At 36.9% G+C, this 24950-nt stretch overlaps 1 protein-coding gene across 2 annotated transcripts; it reads right to left on the bottom strand.

The window, feature by feature from the left end:
- Positions 1-3284: 3284 nt before the first annotated feature.
- Positions 3285-24804, bottom strand: LOC129281556 (protein lin-54 homolog). 2 transcript variants are annotated; one of them, XM_064113095.1, is made up of 11 exons: positions 24692-24804; positions 19697-20606; positions 14771-14987; positions 13271-13446; positions 12406-12585; positions 11933-12069; positions 10185-10259; positions 8254-8494; positions 7583-7782; positions 6837-7012; positions 3285-6250 (listed from the first exon to the last, which is right to left on the bottom strand). In XM_064113095.1, exons 2-11 carry the CDS (start codon positions 20423-20425, stop codon positions 6234-6236), a joined length of 2148 nt encoding a protein of 715 aa, XP_063969165.1. In that variant the 5' UTR covers positions 20426-20606; positions 24692-24804; the 3' UTR covers positions 3285-6233. The 2 variants fall into 2 exon arrangements, with proteins under 2 accessions (XP_063969165.1, XP_063969166.1); XM_064113096.1 differs by having other exon boundaries at positions 6137-6250; positions 14771-14984; positions 24692-24791.
- Between the last annotated feature and the right edge of the window lie 146 nt (positions 24805-24950).

Genomic DNA, 24950 nt, shown 5'->3' with positions numbered 1-24950 from the left:
AAATCCTCATGTTTGCATTATTCTAAACCAAAACTCCATAACAATCCTAACTCTAACCCTATGCCCTCTGAGATATAAAGACCAGAGCAGATATTGCGGGAGCAAATGTTGTGTCACCAGTTTGGCAACTCCCCTTTTTCTTATGGGGTGGGAGGGGGGCTGGGTTTCTCAAATTCACAATTATATAGCTCGTGAAAGTGTTTTGTTGAAATCAAATAAATAAAAACAAATTTCATAATCTGAACATCTCCAATATTTGAAGAAATCAATTATACAACTTTAGGCAGGTACTAGTATTTCAATTCTATAGTCAATATTATGAGGAATACATATTCTTGCAATTTTGTGACAATATTTAGCATATTCACCGTTTGCCATAATGCAGGTTTTGTTTCCATGTGCACCAATAGCCCCATTATACATTATTCGGAATTTGGCAATATTGCAAAAATTAGCCCCCCTCCCCTAAGATTTTAGCATGTAAATTTGCAATATTATGGAAAGCAATAATAATTTTGGACGTGAAGGTGACTGAAATTACAGAAAATACAGCTCTAAAAATATTGTACTACAAAAAGCACTTAAATGTACTGTAGTAATCACATGGCAATTACATGTATTTAACAGATCTAAAACACAGTAAGTACATTGTCGAAGGGGTTATTGAACTTCACATGGTGCCATGCTTAAGAAAAAAAATCAATGAACTAATGTACATATCTTTAAAGCTCTTAGTAATTCCCTCTTTATACATTGGTTAAATGAATAGCACAGGTCTACACAATCTGTATGATGCAGCATCTTCACACGATAAATTGACTTATATGCAAAAGTATATCCTATTGAAGAGTAAATAATATCCCTACGGATGCAAATTACTACACACAATTTCTAAGTACCGGTATTAGAGAATTTAGTGCTCACCGGTTTACACATATTTGTAGGTAATTTGCCATTTGCTCTAATCCTACAATGACCGTACCAATAGCAACATATTGAATATCAATTGAGCAATGGTCATACAATATAATATTGTTGGGTGAAATGGCATTAGGTATATTCTCACTTGGTCTAATTATTCTCTCTAAACAGTCAAAAGTTGGTATAATAATAGGTTTGTATAGCGCCATCTATATAAAAATTATTACGAGGCACACTAATATCATTACCCCCGCTTTAGCTCGAGCTGCCTTCCAGCGCTCAGAGCATTCAAGGAATTATTCCTGCCGGGTACCCCATCACCTCACCTGGGTTGAGTGCAGCACAATAAGTTAGATGCGAAGAAGTGAGATGAGTGTGCATGCACAAAGTGCGTTCTCTTGTGAGCAGTTTTCGAGACTCACAGCGTAAAACAACAAATTTTCATACATGGCAATTTTCATCACTCGGGATGAATTGATATAGAAATGTGTAAAGAAATAATGTGCCCGATTTGAAAAAAAATCAGACGAAAGATAACAGATGAAAGAATTTGAAAATGGCTGAAAATAAAGGAAGATTACAGAATATTTAGTACCCAACAAGAGGGAGAACAACTTGCATGTACTATAAAATCTTTTTTTTAATTCAGGACTCTAGAATGTGCTTTCATGAAAAAAAAAATCGGCGCATACTTCACTGAAAACTTAATTTACAAAATCACATAGTTACTCATAATTACGATTGGCCCAAGTTAGTAATGATTATATGTGATAATGACATCATTTATCATTCAGAGGTATCAATTTAACAAAATATTTCAATTGGGGTAATTCAGGCTATTTAAATAGTAAACAATGATAATATATAGTAAACAAGCTAGCAATACAACACATCAATGTAACACCAATTTGATATCATTATAACCTGATCAATTCTACAAAATTTAATAAATGCACCGTACAACATATATGTATAACACACACACACACACAATACAAAGACAAATTGCCCCAGCACAATATCTATATAGTATACACAATCACTTACAATACACATAATAATGTTAAATTCTCATAACTATATACATCTCTTAAAGCTATTTACATAACATTACACGTCAGAGACATTGAACACACTCCATTTGTTCAAATTAAAAAGTGGCATTTAGATTTTTTGTCACAAAGTTTGCAATATTAACAGTAAAATGCACGGTGCTTATACGGGATAGGAAAAATGTACATATTGCTCAGAGGAAAAAAACTGTACAAATACAAATGGCTATTAAGCTATCGAGCCCCAAGATGCAGACCTGCCAACCTCTGGGAATGAAAAATTGTATTCTGTGATAAAAAAACTGTATTTTTCCCCCAAAACTGTATTTCATTAGAAAATGCGTGGTGCGTGCGCTCAAGCTGCATGCCAGCTAAAATGCGCACTGCCCTTGCAGATGAAAAAAAAAAAAAAAATTGATACATGTGTATATCTCACCCTGGTTTTGTCAAAATAATTGAAAAAAAAAACAAGTTACCTGAAATAACATTGTTCCAATAACCATATTTGTGTAAGTTTTATGAAATAGAAACACATATAGATGATTTTTCTCAATAAATTACGATTTTGTAAAAAAAAAAAAATTGTTTTTTTAAAGAAAAGACGTACTGTCGTATTTTGATTGCAAAAACGTACTAAATACGCCAAAAACGTAAAGGTTGGCAGCTCTGCAGATGTCTTCAAACCTTTGGGTGATCGCGTGTCTGGTCGTGTAACCATGTGACCAGACTTTTGTGAAAACATCCACATCGTAAGGGACGTACTTGGGAGCCGCTGCTTCCAAGTCACGAGGCCACTGGAGGACACTCTTCTCTCATAGACTGTACACATGACTCGGACCGTAACCGAAGCCGTCAAAAACGTGACTCGAGGCCGGCCTCGAATACACCCCTGCACATTATATGCCATCCGTCAAACCTACCACTTGGGTAATCAAGAACTCATTTCACGGCAAATGCAAGATAATTATTTGCAACCTTTCCAAGAGATTTCAAACCATTATTGCTTGTATTTGTAATGTACTAGTATTTGGCAGGCGCATGCATAATTCTGTAACGCAGACCACTACTGTTATGTCTCAAGTATACCAGGTATGCTGAAGGCATTACCGTTGAGGCCAAGTCTACCCCAACAAAACATTCACTTGAATAAATAGAAAAAACCAAAACAGGCATAACAGTGAATATTTCATCAAAATCATGACATTTAAAGCCCTCCGCACACTACATGATAAGACGCAACTTTGGAACTAATCACATTTTGCCCCGGGGGGGCCACTTCCATTGACGAGTGGATACCATGCGCGACCATGGGGTCGCGAAAAGCACCCTAAACACGTATTTTCCATTTTCTGAAAATGCAAGTATTGGCGTGTGAAACCATACCCTTAACAAGTATTGGAAACAAAACGATACTCTTGGCAAGTTCCCTGAATTGACCCCCTAAACAAGTACAGCAATATTTTTATTGTTGTCACGGACGTCGGCCTACCTTCACCCACATCATTGGGTGTAGTACAGCCCCACCTCCCACATCTCGCCCAAATCGAACTCTAAACACGTAGTGTTGACTCTTTGGGCAAAAGTACATCCTTTATAAAAAATTTTAGTCTCAATTTTTTTACACCCTCGCAAATTTGACCTTAAACACGTAGCTTTCCTAGCGAAAATAGATACCCTTTTTTCATTATTTTAGTGTTTTTGACACCCTTATCACGTTACGTACAGTATGTAACGTGCCCTATCTTGAAAAAGACATCCTTTTTACGTGTTTTTTTGGTCGCGCATGGTATCCACTCGTCAATGTAAGTGGCCCCCCCGGGCATTTTGCATTAAATGTGACAATTACAAGAAGTAAAGTTGTGTTATTTAAGTGTGGCACAATGCTTAAAATACTACTACAAAAAAAAAAGAAATATGCTTTGCTGAAAGCCTCGGGGCCGGAGTAAAGTCCAAATCAGCTTGTTGCCGCAGCCGATGATGACATCATTACAATTTAGAATTGAATTTTCCTTTTATTCCTGCAGGCAGTCTCAAAACAGGCTGAAAGTTTGATTTCAGTATTCATCAGCTATTTGGAATTTTGATTAAGACTTTATAGATTGGAATGATCTAATCATGTGCTAATACATTTTCTTTAAAAAACCAGTGTAATGTGAGCCAGGCTTTAAAAGTTTTGCTTGATTTCACATAACAGTGATATACACAAGGGTGATATGCAAATGAAGGAGCCAATGACGTTACACACACTATTTCTTTTGCATTTCATTATATGCTAGTACACAACGTAGTTGTCATTTTATGCAGATCAGGGGCCCGTTGCAGAAAGAGTTGCGTTTAAACGCAAGCCAAAAAATCAATCGCAAGTCCCAAATGCGTGCTGTTGATTGGTTGAAAATCAAGTTGCACATGATTTTTAGAGTTGCGACTGATTGCAACTCTTTCTGCAACGGGCCCCTGATACAAAATAAAGCAGCCCTTTATTGAATCATCAATGCTTCAACATCTTAACAGTGAAGTCCATCCATGTAAAATTATCAGAGAAAATATTTGAAGTGTTGAATATTTCATGCAATGAAATACATTGTCACCATCTCTCTCATTCTTATTTTCTTATTTTATACCCAGAAATATTGAGATTTGTCAATTTCATGCTTTGATTTTTCGATATGTTATCAAACTTGATGCAGGGGTAGACGTTGCCTTGAATGTTTTCATAGAATGAATACAAAGGGTATGATAATGAGTGTAATTTAAGAAAGAATAAAATCCTCAATATGAATTTACCCAGCCTACGTACAAAACGAAATATACTCCAATTAGAGGTTATTTAAGCATGAGTGTGTTGCAAGTTATCATAATGCAGGTATTGGTCAGCTTGAGGGAATTTAGCATAGGTTATATTAGCAAACCTTACATGGTTTCCTCAATTCAAAACTAAAATGTGTTGAACAGATCTCATAAGCAAATTTTTGGTTGATCTCACATCTAGCTTTCGCACACGGCAATGTGAGCCTCTACTTATCACTTTCACACCAAAATTCTTTTTCCTATCAAAACTGTACATGAGCATTTAGAAAGATACTGTACTTTCCACCACCGTAGGAATGAAGCGAGACCTGGGGGGTGTTTCACAGAAGAGTTAAGTGTGACTCAGAGTCGCAATTGAAATCCAAGTTGCGTGCGATATGAAAGGCATCACCACGTAGGTCAAATCAAGCAAAGATTGTGCGTTGAATATCATGAGCACATCAGCATTTAAGCATGACTCTAAGGGGGTGTTGCAAGAAAATATTTGCAATCAATTGCAAATGTTTGCTTGTTATTTTACAATAGACCAATTTTAGCTGTAGCAAATCAGGGCCCCACCTTACAAAGAGTTACGATTGATCCAATCAGTTATAATTTTATGGAAATCCATCAGTGTCATAATTTTTTCTACAGGAAATTTGCACAATGTCCTTCGTAAACAAAGAGAAGCACAGTGGAAGGAAACAATGAATGCTTCAATATACATCATAGTTGGAAAATATTGTGAAGAAAGATGCATAATAGATGTTGATGTTGCTGGCCGTCCATAGTTGTGATTGATCGAATCAATCGCAATTCTTTGTAAGATGGGGCCCAGTGGGGTGTTTCCTAAAGCTGTTCGTAAGTTAAGAGCGACTTTGAGAACGACTGGTGAACCTTTCTTACGCGCTAAACCATCGCAAATGAACATTTCTTTGGATATCATTTACGAGAAAGGATCACCAGTCGTTCTTAAAGTCGCTCTTAACTTGCGAACAGCTTTATGAAACGGCCCCGGATTACACTCCTTCTTGCAAGAAGCAGATTGGCAATCGATCACAAATTTACAATCAATTACAAGACAGATGAATGATTCAGGGATTGAAAATAGACTTGCAATTTATCGCAAGCTTCATGCCATGTGCCATTTAGTCACAGTTAAATCTTTGTGAAACACCCCCCTCTGAGTGGAAGAATTATGTTCAAGGAGCCCTAGTACCATACAAGCCCAGTAATTGCCGTGATGTATTCTGTACTGGAGATATCTGGGGAGGATTTCAAGGAAGGACTTGTCGGACATTTTGCATCCCACAAGCCCTATTTCATCCAACAGTTGCCATAGTAACATTGCTTCTCAGCCAATCAAATTCAAGGAAACTGTCAGAGCTGACTTGTCGGACACCAAACGTTGATGAAATTCTCCCCTGGTGATGAATCTACACTGATAGAGAATTCCTAGGAACTTGGAAGACACTACTCAGGATTCACACCTGTACAACAGACAAGAGAAGGAAATAATGAATTTCGTTAAAGACATACTAGAAAGCTGCCAGCCTTTGGAAGAACAAATTAGTATTCAGTATCTCCGAAATTAATATTTTCCCATAAAAATTCACATTTTTCAATCAATCCAACTTGTAGAATTTTTTGCATAGTTTATCAACCGTTCTCATGCATCTCATTAAAAACAAAATTAGTCAAAATTTATAATATATGACCTGAATTTAACAAAATTACATTTGATGTCAGTAAATCCTAATCCATCTCAATCTTTGTTTAGATTTTTGTTCGCACCTTCCCTTTTATCCCCTCCCAATTTTTCATAACCAAAATTTTGTGTAGAGAATTTATCTATTATAATTATGTTGTGGGAGTAGCATGTGTGGGGGCACATGCCTCAAGACACCCCGACCCACTTGCCCCTCCTATATATCTATTTGTACATCATGTTTGTATATTCTTCCTGTACTTGTTTCTCTGGTGTATTGTATTTTTTTTACAACCATGCATGAGTAATTACCAGATGCATGGCAACTTTACCAGATGGTATTATGCATGATAACCATTCTATAATACCTTTTGCTTTACTGGCAGAGTGGATAACTTGAAGTATGCATCGTCCAAACTCTTCTAAGATAAGGGATTCCGCATAGGCTGAGCTGTGGTTACTTCGCTCGCTCTCATCGGCTTGAGCCATCAGACACTGGAGCGTTGCCTCTGCCACCTCTTTGGTGATGAATGAAAATGGTAACCTAACGGGAGAAAAGGTAAAAACAGAAGGAGTTAGATGACTGGAGAAGTCCAAACTCATCTTAGATGAGAGATTCCGTACAGTCCGAGCTGTGGCTGCTTCGCTTGCTCTCATCGGGTGTGAGCCATCAGACACTGGAGTGTTGCCTCCGAAACAGGGATGCCACTTCTGATTGATTACAAAATCTGAAAATCATCTAGTAACGTTTTCCTACACCAAAAGGTGTTTTCTATGGCAAAAAATAGGTTGAAAAGGTCTGAATTCAAACTGACTTTAAATCTGAAAAGCGGCAACCCTGTTAGCAAAACTGGATACGATTACAATTATGGTGACACGACATTTGCTCTGGCGACAACTGCTTCATACTTTATTTCGTCTAAGATATAGGGTTGGGGTTGCAATAGGGTTTTATGTTAGGTTTAGGGTCAGGTTTAGGATAGGGTATAGCGTTAAATCCAAGGTTGAAGTTGGTCATTCCATTAGTGTGTGGAATTTACAGCGGAGCAATTGTCGCTGGAGCAAATGTCATGGCACCTCCCTGTTAAAACCACAAGGTCCCTGCAGCCCTCACCTCTCTCCTGTATCGCTGAATTCCCTGGTCTTGGTTGGGTAGTCTTGGAGCTGTGAGGAGAGCTTGGTCCTAGCGGCCGTCTGCTGCTGGACCCGGACCTCCGCCGCATCGGCCAGGTGCATCAAGGTCTTGCGCTCTGGACTCTCCTCAAAGTTCTTGCATCCGACACATTTGCAATGAGAGGAGCACAGGATCTTGGCCTTCAAGAGAAAGACGAGAGGCACATTAAAAAGTGATAACTTTGTGCAAGCCTGAATAGATAAATTGTTTGATTGTCCTTCATATTTTTATAGAATTATGCTCAGGTAAAATAGATACATAATCAACAAAATAAAGCTTTGGTCTTTCAAATGAATACCGCATCAAGATTTTAAAACAATTTTTTCCTACAAATATATATGACTTACACAAATACCAGAATATTAAAAACATGTTTAATTAGCATATCTTCAAAGTAAAATTTACTTCATCTGGGTGGAGAGTGGCTGATAAAGATAAAAGCCATGCAAAAGGACGTGAGTGTAAGCTCGAGCATTCAAGGAATTCCTACCAGGTACCCATATACTACACCTGGGTGGAGAGTGGCAAATGTAGACAAACCTTTGCCAAAGGATGTCAGTGTATTAACAAAAGGCAATGTAAGAATGTGCAAGGATGCAACGCAATCCTACCTCGTAGCATTCGCAGTAATTCTTCAGGCATCCCGATCGCTTGCAGTTGCACCCCTTGTTGTGCCGTCTGTTCGTCTGACCGTTGTGCCCCTTGCCTATCTTGGGGTGAAAGGCCATAGGGTTCCTGTCCAGGCAGGCCTTGACCGCCTTGGTTCGTTCGTCTTCGTGATCCAAGTTGTTGAGGCAGTTGTTGCAATTGCAGTTGCGGCAGAACTCCCCGTTAGCAAAGCAGTCGCAGTACCTGGTGCACGGGAAGAAGGGCCATGTTTTCTATCATTAAATATCAATACCAGTTGTGGTAACAATCTCAAAATAGTTCACACAGAATCCAATAACATGATTACCAAAGTTTTTGTATGTTTGAATAAACAAGGTGGTTTACGAGCCACGAGTCTCGCCTGATATCGCGATTGATGAAATATGCAACATGATCTTTTGACCCCTTTATGACCTTTGACCTTATCATCCTCATGGTATTACCAAATGGTTGTGTATCGAGTGTAAAGACAATTATTGCAGAAATAAAGAAATGAGAGCAGTTTGAACAAAACTTGACCTTTTGACCCCAAGATGACCTTTGACCCCATTATCTCCAACACACTTGTGGTATTACCCTAGAATCATTTCTACCAAGTGTAAGAACAATTGATGCAGAAATGAAGAAATGAGAGCAAGCTGAACAAAAACTTCACCTATTGACCCCTAGATGACCTTCGACCCCATTATCCTCAACAAAACAGACTAACAGGAAAAAATTAATCACTAGGTTTCTGCCAAACTTCGTTCAGGCGAGTCAAAATATATGCCAAGTGGTTCCGGTAGAAAATGTGACATTACAGATTTAATTAGCAAAATAGGTATTGCATTCACAGTCTAACAAGTAATCAGATATGATAACTATAGATCTACTCTGATTGGCTGAAAAGCACAGGTGTCTTTAACTACGGTAAATGTTGGATAATGACAACTCGTCAATAATGCTTGATTTTCGCAATTGTTTGTATATTGTGGTCAAAGCAATCATAGCACTTTGTTCTACCACTGACAACAGTCTCAGAATAACAACTTGTCTAAGCTGACAACACTCTTGTAAAGGTCTCACGATTGAGCATCTCGGGTCCTGTAACACAAAAAGCGATGAATCATAGGCTTGATTTTTAAGATTGATTGTACATTGTGGTCAATGAAATCAATCACAACAGTTTGGTCTATGCAGGGTTCCCACAGATGTTTTGAAAACAGAATTCCATGACTTTTCCATGACTTTTATTTACTTAATTGCTGCTTTCCTTGACTTCCCGGGAGTTATGTAGAATTTGGGATGTCATAAAACTGGGAAAAATGGAAATCATGAACACCAATTATAATAGCAGAGTATGATCACAGAGTATGAGAGTTGCGAGAGACACAACAAACTAGAAAGCTGCCATAGCCAAGAGGTAAATGCAATTCCATGACTTTTCCACCAAATTCCTTGACTTTTGCCTGACTTTCCATGACAATTTTTTCTAGGATTTTCCAGAATTTTCCATGACTGTGGGAACCCTGTCTATGCAGACAACTTTCATGAAAACATCTCCCGACTGAGCAACTAAGGTCCTGTAACACAAACTTAAGCAATTAATCATACACTTAATTTCTACACTTTATTGTACATTGTGGTCAATGGAATCAATCACAACAGTGGGTTCTATGATTTTCAACAGTCTCAGAATGACAGCTTGTCTAAGCCAAAAATATTGCTACAATACAGCTTTCATGTAAAGGTCATCCGATTGAGCAACTAGGGACCCATAACACAAAACTTAGCAATTGATCGTAGGGCTAACTTTTAGTACTTGATTGCATTGATCATAATGAGCAATCCAACATACAAATAAACTTTAAGATCGATTGCTAAGTTTTGCGTAACATGACCCCAGATTACTTACAGTTTGAGGCACTGAGATTTGGTGCAGTTGCAAGGTTTGCGTGGCCTGTTTCCAGTCCCGTCTCCAGCCAACATCCTGAAAATAAAAATTGACATCAAATTTAAAATCTACTCCTTACTTTTGAAATATGACCGGTTTAGCTTTTTTTTGGTTGGATTTTTGTATTGTGTAATTATGTTCTTTCTTATGGTATTAATTGTTTGTTCATTTATTTGTAGCATTGTATGATACCTATATGATCATGTTGATTTTCCTAAATGATATTTTGAAAGTTCTAAATGTGAGCCACATTCATATACTTGATATTGTTAAGAGATGTCTTTTTGATTGCACTAACTGTCTCCTTCATGTTGGGTGCCTGATTTTTAAGACTAATAAATGTCTGCTTTTGGCTTTTTCTTTATATTATGTTTTGAATCCCTTACTTGGTTCATTTTCCTTTTCAATTGTGTGTTTCTTGTTTTGTACATATTTGTAATGTTTGTATATTATTGTGAAAATGATTTGATTTGATTTATATAAACATTTTCTGTATTCATTACTGTTATTAAGTATTGTGAAATATATTTTCAATTAAAATAAATGTGGAAGTTGATAGTGAAAAGTGCTCGTTAAACCCCCTCATGTTCATCTAACTGGAAACGTAATTTGCAATGCATTTCATTGCAAATTCTTGTAGGATAATTGCTTTATGGACACCTAGATTTAGTCACTGCAGTCATATCTTACTGTGGCACAAATCAGAGCAATTAAAACCATCTGATTATCAAAGTAAGGTTCCGTGATATTTGCTCTAGCGACAATTGCTCCACTCTGAATTCCACATACTAATCGAATGACCAACTTCAACTCAAGGTTTAACACTATACCCTACTCTAAACCTATCCCTAAATCTAACACAAAACCCTATTGCAACCATAATTCTAACCCTACATCTTATTAAACAAGATTGAGCCTGGAGCAATTGTCACAGGAGCAAATGTCATGTTACACCAATTATGAACATTTACCACATGTCAACTACTGTATCAATTTATTTTACTCTTACTGAATTCTTCTACATTTAATCAAGTAATTGTGTGGGTTATTGTTGATCAATTAAGACAAACCATGTATAATTTTAAAGCTTAAGATGTGCTGTTTAAAACACAATGAAATACTAAACGAGTGGAGCGCCTCTGACAGTCTCGCCTGCATTACACGATTCAATATAGCAGCAGTGCTGACTTTGAAAATAACTATAAAATAATTATTCACAAAAAACACTATTCATATAATACCGGTAATATAATACTGCTTCAATTGACCCTAATTGACATATGACATTGATCCTTATGTCCACATTTCATGAACTATATCCATAAACTTTTAAAGTTATGATGGCAATTCAACAATTACCCCCAACATGGCCAAATTTCATTGACCTTATTTCATTGACCTTAAATGACCTTTGACCTTAGTCATGTGACCTTAAACTTGCACAGGATTTCCAGTGATACTTGATTACCCTCATGTCCAAGTTTCATGAACTAGGTCCATATACTTCCGAAGTTATGATGTCATTTAAAAAACTTAACCTTACATGTAGGTTAAGATTTCATGTTTTGACGCCGCCGTCGGAAAAGCAGCACCTATAGTCTCGCTCTGCTATGCAGGCAAGACAAAAATCATTAAGAGTGACTTATTGTTGGTTTAAGGGTGGCAGGTCACAAGTGGCCATTTCCACACACGGCTGGTGTGCCACTTACCCATTATTGGCTGTGCTGGGGTGTTTGATGGGGGCCGGCTGGGGCTGTGATGGCTGGATGTTGCTGGTGCTACTGGACTGGGAGGATGAGGAGGAAGAACTGGACTGGGTGGTCACCTGCGCTTGACTCGACGTCGTCTGAAAGCGAACATTATGAATATGATGAAAATTAATATATTTCGCTTTACCATAGAGTCCTGGTTTTCCATGATACAGAAAACTGAGGAAAAAAAAATGGAATTCAGGAAGAAATGCAGGATTACTGCGATAATGATTCAAACCCCTGACCCTCTGTTTAATAATAGCAGGACCCGCTGGGAGAACAGTTTTCAGAACTGAAGTGGCTACAATGGGTAAATATACCGTTACTATTATTATCATTCAGGGTCCAGGGACTAATCCACTAAGCCACAATGCTCCACACATCCCTTAGTCCCACCTTCACCTCCAGAGGGCGTGATAAAACACACTCACCTGTGAAAGGTAGTGAGCCGGTATCACGGCGTAGCTCTGCAGTAGATTGCCGCCTGCCGATAACAGCGTGGTGCCTGGTGCTAGTTTTCCCGCATTGATGATCTTCAATTGGGCATTGGCCGGCATAATGAACCGTGGCTGGTTACCAGTCCCTCCTTGCGCAGTGCCTTTGTTGACATTCTGGAATGGGGAGTGACAATGTATTTTTACTATTACAAATGAAGAAATTGATATTGATGCTGAATAGGTGTGGCATCTTTACAAATACAATACAATATACTGAAATTATGAGAATATAAATTAGGGGTGTTTCTTATTATTATGAGCCTTTATCAACAGCTATCTACTTATTGAAACATTGAGTGGAATAAATTGGATTTTAAATCTTTTTATTCAATAGTATACTTTAAGGGTCAATAATAATAATAATGGTCATTTATATAGCACCATCTATCTAGAAATATTCTATTCTGAGGCGCGTTGTTATTATTACCCCGGCTATAGCTCGGAAAATGAAAATATAATTTCTTAACTTACTTACATCAGGGTCCTGATGTATAAAAGTTACTAGAGAAGTAACTTTGCCATCCAATGGTAACTACCATGGTAACAATGCTCATCAGCCAATCAGAATCAGGATTTCAGGGAATTTACCATTGGATGGAAAAGTTACCATTAAAGTCTTTTTTATGCAACCGGGCCCAGAATCACTTTTCTTGAACTCACTGATAAAAGACCCTTTTGGTCTTGCTTAACAAGTTCAGATTTTTATGTTGTAAACTAGTATTTGTATCATTGGATACCTTTGCTCAATACTACAAAGGTGAACAAACTAGTACATTAGTACAAAGGTCAACAAACTTACCTGAGCCGGTGCTATGGGTATGTTGATAGTCCTGGGGGCTGCCCCTCCCACTTGACCAGTGGAGGTCAGTGTGGTCAAGGAAGAGAGGGTTTGGGCCTGAGCGGGGGTTGGGGCTTGAGCTATGACAGGGGCTGGAGCAATGGGCTTGGCATTGGCCAGCTGGATGACTGGCTTAGCTGTATAGAAACACATAATAAAAATTATTATTTGGAGAGGTGTTGTAGCTCAGTGGATAAGTCTCTGGACTTTGCACAAGGTCAAGGGTTCAATCCAACTGCGGCACTCCCATCCTCTGACAATGCATTTATCTACATTTGCAACTATCCGCCCAAGTGTAGCAAATCGGTAACCTGATAGGAAGAAATTCATTGAATGCTTGAGTGCTTGATCAGAGTAGCTGTGCTAAAACCACGGTAATGGTATGAAGTGCTATGAAACATTGTATTATTAAGCACGATATAAATGTTGCACATTATAATAATATGAATGTATTTGTAAAGCATTGTTTATCTAGTGGTCTATTCAAAGACTCATAACCCTGGCTTCAGCCCAAGATGGTGTTTCCAGCAGTGAGTCTACATATATTGTTCGGGGGGGGGGGGGGATGATCTATATGTATACATCTAGAGTGTCACAAATCTATGTGCAAGTGTGGGTCTTGTCAATGGTTAGGTTAGGCAACTTTGTGTGTACATTTCATGTCACAAACAAAGAGTTGAAAGTGACTACATTGTACAGTATCATGTACAAGTATATCGTTATAAGCGCCTAAAACTTAAAGGACAAGTCCACCCCAAAAAGTTGATTTGAATAAAAGGAGAAAAATCCAACAAGCGCAACACTGAAAACTTTATCCAAATCGGATGTAAAATCAGAAAGTTATGACAATTTAAAATTTCACTTTATTCTACAAAGCAGTAATATGCACAGCCTGGTCGGTATGCAATGGAGGGGACCGGTGACAACATCCACTATTTCTTTTGTATTTCATTATATGAAATATTTCAATTTTCTCCTCATTGTCATGTAATAATAAGTTTTATTCCTCCCTGAACATGTGAATTACATGTGTACCATTGTTTTAACAATTAGTGGTTCAGTCATGTTGATCTTTATTGTCAAATCTAAAAAAATTGAAATATTGGATAATTCAAACAATAAAAAACAAAATAGTTAGTGAGGGACATCATGGACTCTGTTTTGTGAAAAATAAGCGAAACTTTAAAATGTCATAACTTTTCTATTTTACATCCAATTTTGATGTAATTTTCAGCGTCTATGCTTTTTATTTTTTCTCTATCAATTCAAATCAACATTTTTCTGGGGTGGACTTGACCTTTAAAGTCCTAGATCTGGCTACCGATGGGCAATACACGTGTTAATTACATAATACACACATATTGCCAAGCACGTACTGTCCATTCATTTATATAACCAAAGACATTTTTCATTAAATAATGAATACTCATAAAAATAAGTATTTTTTTTATATTTCATTACCTTGTGATGCAGTGGTGGTGGTGTTTGTTGATACGGTCACGAGTCGGACAATTGGAAAGGATTTCCCTGGCATACTGACCGCTTGAACATTCCCTTGACCGGGGAGATTGCCTGCTGGTCTGAGGGTGGTCACACCTGGGGCTAGCTGGGGCTGCACTTGACCTGCGGTGTGGATCTGAACAGGGACAGCCGAGCCAGGAGCGACTCCAGATACCTGCTGAAAACGTTAAACCCACACAATTTTAATGACAGGAGAGTCGTTATCCCAGCAACTTTAGCATGGAGTTGCCATCAGTCTATAAAAACCACTACCTATATACAGTGCGTCCCACAAAAAAACGAAACCTAGGTTTAGCGATGATTTATCATATTTTAATCACAAATACAATATACAAATGACCTATCATTGTAAAGCTTAGAATCTCTGCTTTCAGATGGTATAAAATATATGTGTACAAGATTTCTCATTCACGCATTAGTGAGTAAAAACAATGTGAAGAAAGGATAGCAAAAAGTCTTTTGGCGGGGGTATTAAATTCAAAAAAGAAATTACATGCATAAAATAAAAAGTTCAATATCTGCTCTTTAATTTGATAGCTACATGTAAATCGCAGAAAATGCATGGTTAACAAAGACTTTCTGCATGGCTGATCGTCAACAAAACAGAGTGTCAAGGAAGTCTGAAAGCTATCCTGTAATACCTCTTCATTTGATGAAACTATTGGAATTCAAGCCTTATTTCAAATAAACAGAACTTTATTTTTTCTTGAAAGTTTTCTGTAAATGAAGTATCAAATTAAAGAGCAGATATTGAACTTTTAAAAAATGTGATTTTCTTTTTGAAACTCAGATACCGCCCGTCAAGTGACTTTTTGCTTTTCTTTCTTCAAATTGTTTTTGCTCACTCATGCATTAAAGAAGAATGAAAGAGGAGACTCTAATAAAGCTTTACAATTGTTTTGTTTTTTCTGGGACGCACTGTACATGTATATAAGGTCTTTTCCCCACTTGATACAAATCATGTACCATCAACATGTACACGTATGTAAAACCACAATGCAAGTATGTCTATTCTTAATGTATAAATATAGTCTAAATAAAAAGTCAACAAACAATGTACTGTACATGTACATGTAATTATACAAATAACACCTGAACCACACAACCCCCCACCCAAAAAAAAAAAAAATCTAAATGCCATAAGTGTACAAATGTGACAAATACATGTACATCCACAATACAAGTGCCCATTATATTAATCTCATTTAATATGAGACATTAAGATTTGTTTTCATACTATCCAGTGTGGCTCATATCGTTATTAATAAAATATCATGTTTATTAAATCTAAACACAAAATTAAAATGAATGTCAGAAGGACTGGAGTTGAAACAGAATTTTGTTTAATTTTTTTTTTTAAACTAAATTTAGAAGCACTTCCTGGCATTATAGTATGATACTATCAGATCGCTATTTTCAAACAATCATAATATTGCATAACGCTAGGCATTTCCATACATCACAATGTCCTTGTTTTCTTGTTTTTTTTTATTCAATCACAAAATGTTAGCCAATCACTTCAACACAAAGACTTGTCAATGGCAAGTAAAGTATTGGCGTTGGAAGCCAGATATCTATAGGCCCCTGTTACAAATGCCTCGAAAATGGACTGAGGCCAGTCCTGGAGGCGGCTCGATTTACGTGTTTAAAGCCGCACTAACGCCAGCTGAACCTGAGTCCACCTCTGGATATACAGTACAGTCCAGCATCAGTCCCGCAAATTGGTATGTGTAACAAAGGCAGAAGTGGCGTGATAGCAAACAATAGTTTTTGCAACAAACCATGCGGAAACAATACAACCACACAACTGCGGGCCTCAGACCATGTGTAACACTCATTTATTGATCATGAGGTGGCTCCAAATTGCAGGAGTGATGGTGGCTCCAACGCAGGCATCGAGATCAATTTTACACCCGAAGCATATGTAACAGGGGCCTTAGCTAGCTGTTCATAGCTCAAAAACTGTTTGATTATAAAAACAGTCCAAATCACACTATTGATAGCTCAACATCGAGTAAGAATTTTCTCATGACCAGTCTAAGATTTGTTTTTATTTTGATGCTAAAATTGACCCAACATCAATACTAAAAGAAAAGGTCAACATCGAACTTCAAATCATCCAGTCTTGTATATTTTTGGTTTAAAGGAAACCAAAACCCAAGAAAAGAAGCAATCTTATTGGAAAGAGTAAATGAGATGAACAAATTAAAACAAGTTTCATCAAAATCGGTTATAGAATATTAAAGCGAGTAATGGAAGTTTGAAAAGTCGTGTACTTTCTATGGGGATCCTCAAATTGGCAAAAATGCTTCAAAATGGCTGATTTTGTGGACAACCCTCCATTTATTTTGTACACATATTTTAAGATTTCCTCCTTTATTTTCCATATTTCACATCATCTCCTCCTGACCTTGACATATGTGGTGTGAATTATATTTTCCCATGACATATATTATGCTCAGAATGAGGCAATATGCAACTTTAAAGATAATAGGGAAAATCTGAAAAAATTGTGTACAAAACAAATGGAGAGTTGTCCACAAACTCAGCCATTTTAAAGCATGTTTGCCAATTTGAGGATCCCGTATAAAGAACAACAAGACCATTTAAACGTCCATAACTTGTTATTTCATAACTGATTTTGAGAAACTTGTTTTAAATTGTTCCTCTCATTTTACTCTTTCCAATGAGATTGTTTCTCTCCTTTGGTTTTGGTTTCCTTTATTGAGGTGAATTCAGTTTTCGAAAAGTTCAAATTCCACAGGATATACTACATGTGCACAACAGCATTTTGAAACAAACTCTTATGAAGTAAAAGTAATAATAGCAAACAAAAATAAAGAAATATTTGCAATGATACTGATAGATGTACTGTACATCTGTTTACCTCCAGTGCCGAGATATACAATATATTTGGATTTTCTTTTGTGATGAGATGTTGACAATGCAATTTAACTGGAAACTAACAGACATGTATAGTTAGGATTTTTCAGGTGCAAGACATCAACAAACCACTTGACCACATAAAAGCCATGTTGGAGTATGGGGTTCTAAGGTTCAACATTTATTTTCAAAATTTGAAAGATTAGGAAATTACTTGACCGACCCATAACTGCCAAACTAACACATGCATTCGTTTCCTGTGACCTAGATTACTGCAATTCAATATTTTCCAACCTCCCTCATACATACATTGTACCTTGTTCCACTTCAACGGGTTCAAAACTCTGCTGCTAGATTAGTCTCTCTCAGAAGGAAATCCAAGCACATAACCCCAACTCTGTGTCCCCTTTATTGGCTCCCCAGACATCACTGTATCTCTTTCAAAGTTCTCCTTCTTTAATACCTACAAATTTCTCAATGGCCAATCCCCAAAAATATCTTACAGATCTCATTTCTTTACGCCCTAGTATCTCCTCAAGACCTCTCCGTTCATCGTCTACGATGCAATTAACTCCTGGACCTCGAACCTCTACAAAATATGGTGACCGTGCCTTTTCTTCAATTGCCCCCTCTCTTTGGAACAAGCTACCCTCTTCTCCAAGATCCAAGAAACACAACCAAATCACCCCAATCCTCAAAGAACTTCACTGGCTACCCATCAAATCACGAATTCGCTTCAAAGTCCTTCTAATAACATTTAATGCTGTCCATGGTCTTGCCCCTCAACATATTTCTGAACTTGTTTCTCCATACACCCCCTCTAGGACACTTAGATCATCAACTCAACAACTCCTTCAACTACCCAGACTAAGAACTAAGATGCATGGTGAAAGGTCCTTCTCCTACAGTGCCCCAACCCTTTGGAATTCCCTCCCCAGTACTCTCCTATCACAAAATAATCCTGGACTTTTCAAATCCCAACTTAAAACACTTCTCTTTAATGAAGCATTCAAATAGACCTTTTCCAATATTTATATGCCATATGTAACTGATGATGTTGTTTAAGTGTTATTCTAAGTAATTCCTTATGTTGTATTATTTCTATTTCTGTAAAGTGCATTGAGAGTCCTGTCAGGTCTGAAATGCGCTATAGAAGAACTGCATTATTATTATTATTATTCTCTTACATTCACAATGCCAAGTCTGTTAGTCAGTTCAAGACCCTACTCAAAACCTACCTGTTTAATAGATGATTCAGTTGTGGGTCAGTCAATTGGAGGTGCACATCGGTTTAGATAATTAGTATAAGTTGTACATACTGTATTAGTTGTGTCATTTTGTTTTCTCCAAAGCATTAAAAAATAAACAGAACACAGTGTGCTTGGAACACCCGTAGTAAGCGCCTTATAAAGGTTATGTATTATTATTATTTTTGCTGGGATGTATATTAAAGGGCCTGGCAACTGACGAATCATGGGGAAATTGAATCGATACGAAATTTGCAAAAGGCCAATTGACTTGCATAATATAATCCGTCCGTCATGAGCGCCCATCGGACTAATGCAATAAAATTCGGACAGCACACGAATTTGACCGATGGTTATTTACTTCGGGTCGTCGCAGTTTTAGCTTCCAACAATCCCAATTCCTAGACTCATAGCAGGTCTCTTGATTGCTAAAGCAAAATAAATAACCTCTGTGGAGTTACATGTTTCAAAGTGAAAACATGCAGTTTACTTCTGGTTGGTTAGTCTACTAACTATTGCTCTCCTAAAATTAGACCTCCCAGACACGCCGGCGTCTATTACGTAACACCCCAGGCATGCAGCCGAGTGAATGACTTGAATCCCTTCTCTGTTTTAGATTAGCCTTGATTTCCCCATGATTTGTCAATGTAAAGTCCCTTAAAAAAAAAAATATTTTGCGAAGATGACATAAACATAATTGAATGGTAACTTCATGTACTTTATACTGTATACTTACTGATGAGGCAACGGTTGTGTTCATAACATTGATGACTTTGGCTACAGCCCCCGAGCTCAATGTGATTGTTCCTGGAGTCGAACCCATGCTTCCCTTCACTAAAATAGTCTGTCCCACTGAGCCAGAGTTCGATGCAGGTGCAATCTTTTTCGGTGTTGTGGAACTCGCGAGCATGATTGTCTTTCCAGGGCTTTTTACGGGAGGTAGTGCTATCTTATTTGATGGAGCGATAGTCTGTTTACTAGGTGAGCTTGCAATGACCACACCCTTTGGAATGTTGCTTCCTTGTGACACAGTTATGACCTTAATGGGCGACCCACTCCCCAGCAGCTTGGAATCACCTTGCAATTTAAACGAAGGGTTCGTTCCGGACACGTTCGCTGAGGACGTTTTGTGCCCAGGGTTGCGTGTGATCACAACCTTTGTTACAGTTTGCTCTGCAGAAGATGACGGCAGTGCCCGTTTGACGGCTTGCAGGATTCCTTTGCTATCGCCGTCATTTTGGATGATGAGTCCTTGCTGTGTGAGGCTCGCTAGCATCTGAGGGGTCAGGACTTGCAGTGGGACACCGCCACCTCCACCTGTGGCTCCACTCACAAGACGAACCGTTCCTGCAGACTGGTTGCCACTTTGGCCTTGGTGATCACCACCATCAGGTTTTATCAGGATGTTTCCTGAGGCCTCACTGCCATTCGTCTCACCTGCAGTTTTCTCACCATTTGCGGCCATGATGTCCAATCAATTCTCTGTCGACAAGGTATACTTAATCAGCAGATTGCTGACGCTTTTGCCAAGCACTCAAGCTGGAATTCCAAGCACTCTATAATGCCATCAGCTACTTGCAACCTTTTCCTTCAACATTTTTCAGGAATCAGATACATGTATTGCTCACTGGCCATTTAAGAAAAATCTGGAAAAAAAAGATTGAAAGATTATTAAATGCAAATATCCCCTTAAAAGCAGACTGATAGCTTGTTCTCATTTCTCACTTTAGTTTAACAAACTGAAAAGGCAAAGTAGCTACAACAGAGAAGTTAGAAATTTACTAACTTTGAGCAACATTGGCAGTTGATTGACCTGTGGAAAATGATTTTTAAAAAGTAACAATGGTATCAATTAAAGGTGTACATGTACTCCAGGCTGAAATTAACATAACTGAACAAGAGAAAATTTAATAAAAGTCAGAACAGGAAAAACAAAGTTTCTATTATTATGTCGGTGAAACATTTCTCTGCATGAATATGCAATGAGTAAGCTGATGTAATCCCAAATTATCTTCTAGTATTTCAAGCCCCCTACTCCACTTTCATATGATTTAAATAAAAAGAAACATTGATTTAAATCACTTCCATTGAAACATATTACAAATGATTGACAATAATAATAATAAGTAATATATAGGATTTGTATAGTGCACGTATCCACCTTGCTAGGTGCTCAAGGCGCTCCTATATTTCTTCACTTTCACTATGATTTTTTTTAAATCATTGATTTAAAGGACAAGTCCACCCCAACAAAATATTGATTTGAATAAAAAGACAAAAATCCAACAAACATAACACTAAAAATTTCATCAAAATCGGATGTAAAATAAGAAAGTTATGACATTTTAAAATTTTGCTTAATTTCATAAAACAGTTATATGCACATCCTGATTGGTATGCAAATGAGGAGACTGATGACATCATCCACCCACTATTTCTTTTGTATTTTATTGAATGAAATATGAAATATTCTAATTTTCTCCTGATTGTCAAGTGAAATAACGATTTATTCCCCCCTGAACATGTGGAATAAGCATTGTTCAATACTAAAAATATCATCAAAATCAGATGTAAAATAAGAAAGTTATGACATTGTAAAATTTTCAATTTTCAATACTATATGGTTCAGTCAAGTCGGTCCTTATTGTCAAATCTGTTAACAATGAAATATTATATTATTCAAACAATAAAAAACAAAAGAAATAGTGAGTGAGGGACATCATTGACTGTCTCATTTGCATGTCACCGAGTTGGGCATATCAATGTTTTGTGAAAAATAAAAGAAACTTTAAAATGTCATAACTTTCTTATTTTACATCCAATTTTGATGAAATTTTCAGTGTTATGCTAGTTTGATTTTTCTCTATTTATTCAAATCAACATTTTTCTGGGGTGGACTTGACCTTTAAATCACTTCCATTGAAACATGTACAAATGATTGACAATATTTTTATTTGTGGCAGTTTTACTTTTTTTTTACTAAAAATAGAAAGATTTTATCAACTTTATAATCATCAAAACATTCTTCTTCATAAGCGGTTTAAAGCCCCCTACTCCACTTTCACTATGATTTTAAAAAAAAAATCATTGATTTAAATCACTTCCATTCAAACATGTACAAATGATTGACAATATTTTTATTTGTGGCAGTTTTATTTTTTTCTCCTCAAAATAGAAAGATTTTATCAACTATATATCATCAAAACATTCTCCTTCATAAGCGGTTTAAAGCCCCCTGCTCCACTTTCACTATGATTTTTTAAAAAAATCGTTGATTTAAATCACTTCCATTAAAACATGTACAAATGATTGACAATTTTTTTATTTGTGGCAGTTTTACTTTTTTTTACTCAAAATAGAAATTTTTTATCAACAATATATCATCAAAACATGAATAAATCCTTTATCGCAGTTACCACTTAGCCCCCTACTCCACTTTCACTATGATTTTTTTGTTAAATCATTGATTTAAATCACTTCCATTGAAACATGTACAAGTACAATGTACAACTCCTGGTTTATTGTACTAAAAGAAATAATTCAAATAAACCTGCAACTTTTCCCAATAAGACACAGCTTTGCAAATCAATGATTTAAACAATAACAAAGCTCCAACCATGGCTCAAATACCAAAGGAGGTTTAAATTTGTTTTTTAAATGGAGTTTTTTTTATTAAACACATGATTTTCAGTCCTTAGTTTGAAAATCAAGAATGTTTCTCTTTCAAGAATATGAGTCTCTGAGTCATGGAATTCTTCCAAAGAAACTGATCCTCATTTCATATTTGAATAGGAACACTAACTTATTAGCTGTACCAAGGCAGTTCCTCAACTTGACCAAACCAGTCAGTAGGAGCTAAATACCCGACACGAGAGGATGCGGAAACAGCATCTTCGTCATGACTTTATACAGACCTGCATACATGTATTCTTTATAAATTACATTTTGGCTGGATTTAATTATGAAATAGAAAAGTTAATAATAATTTTAGTTGTGAAATGTATGATTTTTAAAAAGATTTCAGTGTAAGGGTTATATTTTTGGTATTTCCACTTTGTTTTAGAAAATAGTCAAAAAAAAAAAAATCTGATTTGAATAAAAAAAAATTGATTTAAATCAAATAAATCCTATCAATTTATTTTTTTTTTATAAAAAAAATCGCCAACCCTGACAAAATAGATCTAATGACAAACGTTACATGTACATATGATTTTTATTTGATTCAATGGACAATGATGTTTTGGTCCAATTAAATTTAGATCTATGCTTAACTTAATATAAGTGTCCAATATTTGGGTACTTAGTTTTACTCTAAATTATCTAAATTTCTAATTCATTTTTTTTCATAGGAAACTCATACCAAAAAATCTAGGAATTCATACATGCATACGTACTGTAGACCAAAACTTTGGTCTCTGTTATGTTGGTTGTTCCGCTGAACTCTGTAGGCTCCACTCACCAATTACAGAGACCAAAGTTCTAACTCGATCTGTACAGGGACTCAATGGCCATATGTTTATGTATTAAGTTTGGAAAAACCAGGGAAGCTCGAAGTGGCAGTTGCGCGACAGCCGAAGCTTGCGAAGTAGACTATCAAAGTCACTGTTTTTTTCCTTTTGAGTAAGTTTTTTCCCCGTTTTGGTGCATTTCAGGCCAAAACGGAATACTAATCTTTATTTTGGTCCATGAGCCCGTCAGGGGTTTTTGCATTGTTATTTATGTTAACCCCCTAATAATGGCGGCTGCACAATCGCTACCGTCTATTAATCATGGTGACGTGTGTAGAATTAAAACAAAATTTAAAATGTTTAAAAAAGTACTTCTCGAAACAGACGGCTACCAGCTGTCTAACTAGACTAAAACTTAAAAAAAAAGCTTCGGTCTCTGTTACATTTACATGTATGTTGGTTGGTTGGCTCCACTCACCAAATACAGAGACCGAAGTTCTAGCTCGATCTGTACAGAGGACTCGATGGCCATACACTTTATGTTTATGTCTTAAGTTCGGATAAAACAGGGATGTGAAGTTGCGTGACAGCCAAAGTAAGTCACTGTTTTTTTATTTTTCCCCAGTTTTAAGTTTATTTTTCCCCGTTTAGGTGCACTTCAGGCCAAAACGGAATACTAATCTTTATTTAGGTCCAGTTCTTTTTGTATATTTTTAAGAAATAAAGACAAAAATCCATGAGCCCTATCGGGAGGAGTTTGCATTGTTATTTATGTTTACCCTCTAAAGGCTCTATGGCGGCTGCACAATCACGAGCCGTCTTGTGACGTGTGTACGAGGAGAATTAAACAAAATTTAAAATGTTAAAAAAAACTTCTCGAAACAGACGGTTGCCAGCTGTCTAACAACATACATGAAGCATTGTCCTCCATGGTAGACTACAGCATGGAGAGTCTGTGTCCAACAATACACTGGCCAGGCCATGTTTAACCCATGCAGAGGCCGTCAACTACCAGGCAAGACACACTCACTGCCCCGACAAGCACGGCCAAAATTGTCCTCGCGATCGAGTGGGGTCACGGCTTCGATCACAGCGAAGCTCTCCACCCAAGCACCTTTTACGTGGCGAATTGATTTAGTGATGCAGCAATTTTATATCACAGGGCCGTAATAAAACTGCAAATAAACTGATTCATAATAGACCAATCGCTTTGGAACTTTAAAGTACATTTAACCATTTCCATACATGTAATATCAATGAGCTGATGATAAAAAATATCTTACGGTTAATGAGAAAATCCTACTTTAATCGAGGACATCGTTACCATCCATTTGTTCAAAATCACGCGCCGATCAATGGTCTTCTCTCCATTCGGCCTATTGTAATTGTACACTTCGTATTTCGCATACGTTTTTACCACACAACCTCGCATAATAAATAAATATTAAAAAGTGTTATCTAAGAATAAAGTTAGGCACAAATTTGATATAAATAAAATATTTTGCTTTAAAAATGTATTTTATTATTGGCAGAAAACTTTTC

The sequence above is a fragment of the Lytechinus pictus genome, chromosome 18, assembly GCF_037042905.1.
Source record: "Lytechinus pictus isolate F3 Inbred chromosome 18, Lp3.0, whole genome shotgun sequence".
Taxonomy (NCBI): Eukaryota; Metazoa; Echinodermata; class Echinoidea; order Temnopleuroida; family Toxopneustidae; genus Lytechinus; species Lytechinus pictus.
Note: the sequence above shows the minus strand (reverse complement) of the source record. Positions and strands in the feature narration are given on the sequence as shown.